A 3,972-nucleotide genomic window follows, 5' to 3' on the forward strand; every position below is an offset into this window, starting at 1 on the left:
TCCGATTCGTCGTCCGATTCGTCGTCCGATTCGGCTTCGAGTGAAACCTCCGGCAAGTCTTCCTCCTCCTCCTCCTCCTCAAGCTCCGCGGATGACTCTCAATCGGATAGCAGCTCATCGGGCGTCAATGCATCCCACGCCCTCCCCTCTTCAGAGGGCGGTGCCAGTCGGGTGATCTCACTCCAGGCGCCGCCCAGCGTGGAGGATTGTCTTTCGGAGCCCGAGTCACCGGCAGAGGAGGAAGCTCCGTCAACTCTGCCGGCTACTCTCTCCTCGAGCGTACCCGCGCGTGCTGGGCTGCCCAGCCTGGCGGAGGTTGAGCCCTACTGGTCGCATGTCAGCTATTTGGCCGAGGCCCATGCTCCTGCATGGACGCGCTTTGTCGTGTGCGTTCTTTCCCCCCCCCCCCTCTCTCTCTCTCTCTCTCTCTCTCTCTCTCCCTCCCCTGCCTGTCCCTCTCGCCGATATGCGGTTCTGACCTGCTGGTGGGCCTTTCATTTCCATGTGGCATCCAAACAAATCAGACGCCCCGGCATCGTGTGGCCGGCTACGCCCGAGATGTTGGCCGCCATTACGTGTGTACTTCGTGACCCCTTGCCCGCTCCCTTCCTTGTTTTTTTTCTCTCTCTCCCTCTCTCTCTCTCTCTCTTCACGCCCTCTCCCCTTTGGCCCTCGGCCTGTGGCCGGCCACCCTGCCGCCCGCTGACCTTGCCCGAAATGGCCCAGTGGCGGGGCCCTTCCCCATGCCGGCGGCACGGCGGCCGACCATGCGAACATCGATTCGGCCGGCGACCAGTCGGAGCTCGGCCACCGAGTGGGCGGCCGGCAGGGGTCGTCCCGTTCTGGGTCTCGAATTTTCCGCCACTCGAAGACCCCCGAGCAGGCGTCTCTCGATGCCATTCGCGGGCACCTTGGCCTGCGGGATAAGCTGATCGAGCGTGGGCTGGCCATCCTCGCGGGGGCCCCCGGGGAGCCGGAGTTGGCCCTGACCGATCCCCTACGAGAGGACCTCCTCCGGCGCCGGGCGACTGCCGAGGGGCAGCCCTCCTCCGCGTCGGAGCCAGGCCCGGAGCCGAGTCGCAAGCGCCGGCGCTCGGCTGATGATCCCTCGGTGACCGCGCGCTTCGAGGAGGTCCCCGGCTGGCGGGCACGTCAGCGAATGGATGCGGCCGTGCTGGCGGCCGATGCGGCGGCCGACGCCTTCGGCAAGATCATGCGTACTTGGTTGCAGGCACGCCGGTTCCGCGTCCGACGGCCGAACTTCGCCGTGCGGCCGGTCCTTTCCGGGGACATCCCGATTGAGGATGTGCCACGAGTGCGGGCCGAGTTGCGTGCGCGGCGGCGCCGGCAGGCCTCCGCCCGGGCTGCCCCCATGGACGACATCCCGGCGGAGGTGGCCGACGAAATGCGGTCCCCGGCGGCCGGAGGCACCGGGCCACAGTTGCACTACGCCCCGTCGGTGGATGACAGCGATGCCTTGACCGGGGACTGGCGGGCCATCATCGCTTGTGCGTCGGCCATCGCCTCGGCCGCCGGGCCCGGGGGGATAGTTTCCCACGCGGCGGTTGAGGACGCCCGGCGGCTGTTGTTCCGGCTCTATGGTGGCAGGGACATTGAGTGAGCACATGGCATCCTTCCTTGCATGTCGGCCGCGCACATGTTTCCCCCCCCCCCCCCCCCCTCTCTCGCCCCCGATCTGTTCCTGTGTCCCTTCCCCTCTCCCATTACTGTGCCATCGACAGACCAATGCACGGACCTTGTCGCGCAAGCGCGAGCCCCCTCCCCCTTCCTCTTGTCGTTGGTGGATCAGCCCCTCCTCCCGGCCCCCCCCCTCCTTGGTGAAAAGCCCGGGCACCCCCGCCCTTGTCCTCACAATATGGCAAGGTACATTTTCCATCTAACGGTCGCATGAGCGAGGGGGAGTGGGCGAGGCTGGTGAGAACTGCGGGCTCGTGGAGCGTGCAGCAAGGAAAGGCAGGCAGGCAGGCAGGCAGGCAGGCAGGCAGGCAGGCAGGCAGGCAGGTGGAAAGAGCGCATGAACCGGGCAGACAGACGGGCGCATTTGTACGAGGCCTGACAGGAGCAGTCAAAGAGCGGTGGACAGGAGTGCAGACAGATCCTTGCACCGGTACGGTGCTTTGTTCTGCTCCCTTGGCCCTCTTGCCGTGTGTTGCTCCGCCCTGTCGGTGTGTTTCGCCCGGGAAATTGCCACCCGTCGCGCGGTACGCATCCCCCCTCGGTCAGCCTCGGGCTCTGGTTCCCTGAAGCCTCCTTCTCTCGCGCAGGGAGAGAATGGCCCCGCTGTTGCCGGAGCAAGCGGCCCCGCCCCCGCACGCACACCTATACTGAGTGCGCGCGCGCGCGCCGAAGACATACATCCAGGGATGAGCGTGCACATGTGTACAGGCCTTCCTCCTTTTCGTCGGTTGTTCTTTCTCCTTTTTTTTCCCCCGGCTCGGCCCCCTTTCCTCAATGGGCCTCCAGCTCGGCGGCCATCGAGCCCAGAGTGTCGGCCGAGAATTGGTCCTCCAGACGCGGGGGCGGCCCGTCGGCACAGTGCTGGGCCCGGGGCCGGATGACCACCTGCAGGCCGTTCTTCATGGGGCAGGTGAGGTTGAAGGCGATCTCGAAATTCTGGTCCGGCACCATTTCGAGGTCGTAGCGCTGGACCAGAGTGGCCAGCACCATGGCCTGCTCCAGGAGCGCCATGTTCTGCCCGAGGCAAGTGCGCGGCCCGGCCTGGAAGACCGGATAGGCGAAGGGCGAGGGCTTGATAAAGTCCCCGGCCGGGTTGAGGAAGCGCTCCGGGCGGAAGGCCCGCGCGTCCGGGCCCCAAATGGCCTCGCAGCGGCCCATGCCATACGGGAAGTACACCACCAGGTAGCCCTTCGGCACGCGGGTCCCATCCGGCAGGACGTCATCCTCCACGGCTTGCTTGATGTCACGCGGCACGCTGGGATACAGACGCAGCGACTCGTGGATGACGGCCATCAGGTACTTCATCTGCTGGGAGGTGGTGTAATCGCAGGGCTTGCTCGAGCCCAGCACGCGGTCGATCTCCTCGCGCAGCTTGACAAACACCTCCGGGTTCTCGCACAGGAGCTTCACCGTCCAGGCCAGCGACTGGGCCGTGGTGTCACGCCCGGCGATGATGATGTTCAGCACCATGTCAATCAGGTAGTCATCGGTGAACATCTGCCCGGTGTCATCGGTCCGGGCGAGATACAGCGACAGGAGATCCGACCGGGAGTTGAAGCGCTCCAGGTCGCGGGCCTGCTCGTCGCGGCGTTCCTGGATGATCTGCGAAAAGGGGGTGCCGATTGGCGGCGGCGGGGGGGGGGAGTTCCATGAGGAGGGAAGAGGGGGAAAGTGTCGGGGGTGTGAGTAAGCCAGGCGGCGGCGGCGGGGGAAGCAGCGCATGGAATGGCAGACGCGACGAAGCGTGGCAGGCCAGCATGGCGAGAGGCCAGAGGGGCCACCCTCGGACGGTGTCTCTCGCCGTGCGTAAAAAGGCCCCGGGAGAAGGGCACCCCCCGAGGGCTGGAGAGGCGCGCATGGACGTACATCGCGCGCAAAGCCACGCAGGAGCTTGACCTTGTAGCTGACGTTCTCTTCGGCGATGAACAGCTGGCGAATGTACCGGTGGAGGATCATTCGGTAGATGACCGTCTCGTTGGTGGTGTCCCAGGCAACGACGAACGGCAGCCGGCTGTTCCGGATGGACCCGAGATTCTTGCCGAAGGCAATCTGGCAGATGGAGTCCAGGGTGAACCGGTGGAAGAACTCATGCAGATCCACCGGCTTGGCCAGCTTGGTCTCCAGAACGGAGCAAAGCTCACGCAGGTGGAAGCGGAAGACATGGGTCATGCCGTTGCGGAAGTTGGACACCTACGGGTGACGGCGAGATCCCCCGGCCAGGCGGGATTGAGGTGCACGAGGGGCCGAGGGCCGAGGAGGGGCCGGGGGGGGGGG

At 65.9% G+C, this 3,972-nt stretch overlaps 2 protein-coding genes across 2 annotated transcripts in view; one reads left to right on the forward strand and one right to left on the reverse strand.

Annotated features, from left to right (window-relative positions):
- The window catches only part of H696_03821 (hypothetical protein), a gene marked incomplete at its 3' end in the record, with an annotated part of 16,016 nt that extends 14,395 nt beyond the window's left edge, over positions 1-1,621 (forward strand). Inside the window, exons 15-17 of the mRNA XM_009497680.1 lie at positions 155-386; positions 525-575; positions 727-1,621. Of these exons, the coding sequence (XP_009495955.1) occupies positions 155-386; positions 525-575; positions 727-1,621 (1,178 nt within the window). The remainder of the gene's footprint in view (positions 1-154; positions 387-524; positions 576-726) is intronic.
- Positions 1,622-1,999: 378 nt separating this feature from the next.
- The window catches only part of H696_03822 (hypothetical protein), a 3,125-nt gene continuing 1,152 nt past the window's right edge, over positions 2,000-3,972 (reverse strand). The window contains exons 4-5 of the mRNA XM_009497681.1: positions 3,565-3,888; positions 2,000-3,300 (exon numbers count right to left, since the gene is read on the reverse strand). Coding sequence (XP_009495956.1) covers positions 2,470-3,300; positions 3,565-3,888 — 1,155 coding nt within the window. The 3' untranslated portion in view covers positions 2,000-2,469. The remainder of the gene's footprint in view (positions 3,301-3,564; positions 3,889-3,972) is intronic.

Source organism: Fonticula alba, assembly GCF_000388065.1.
Source record: "Fonticula alba strain ATCC 38817 unplaced genomic scaffold supercont2.6, whole genome shotgun sequence".
Classification (NCBI taxonomy): Eukaryota; order Rotosphaerida; family Fonticulaceae; genus Fonticula; species Fonticula alba.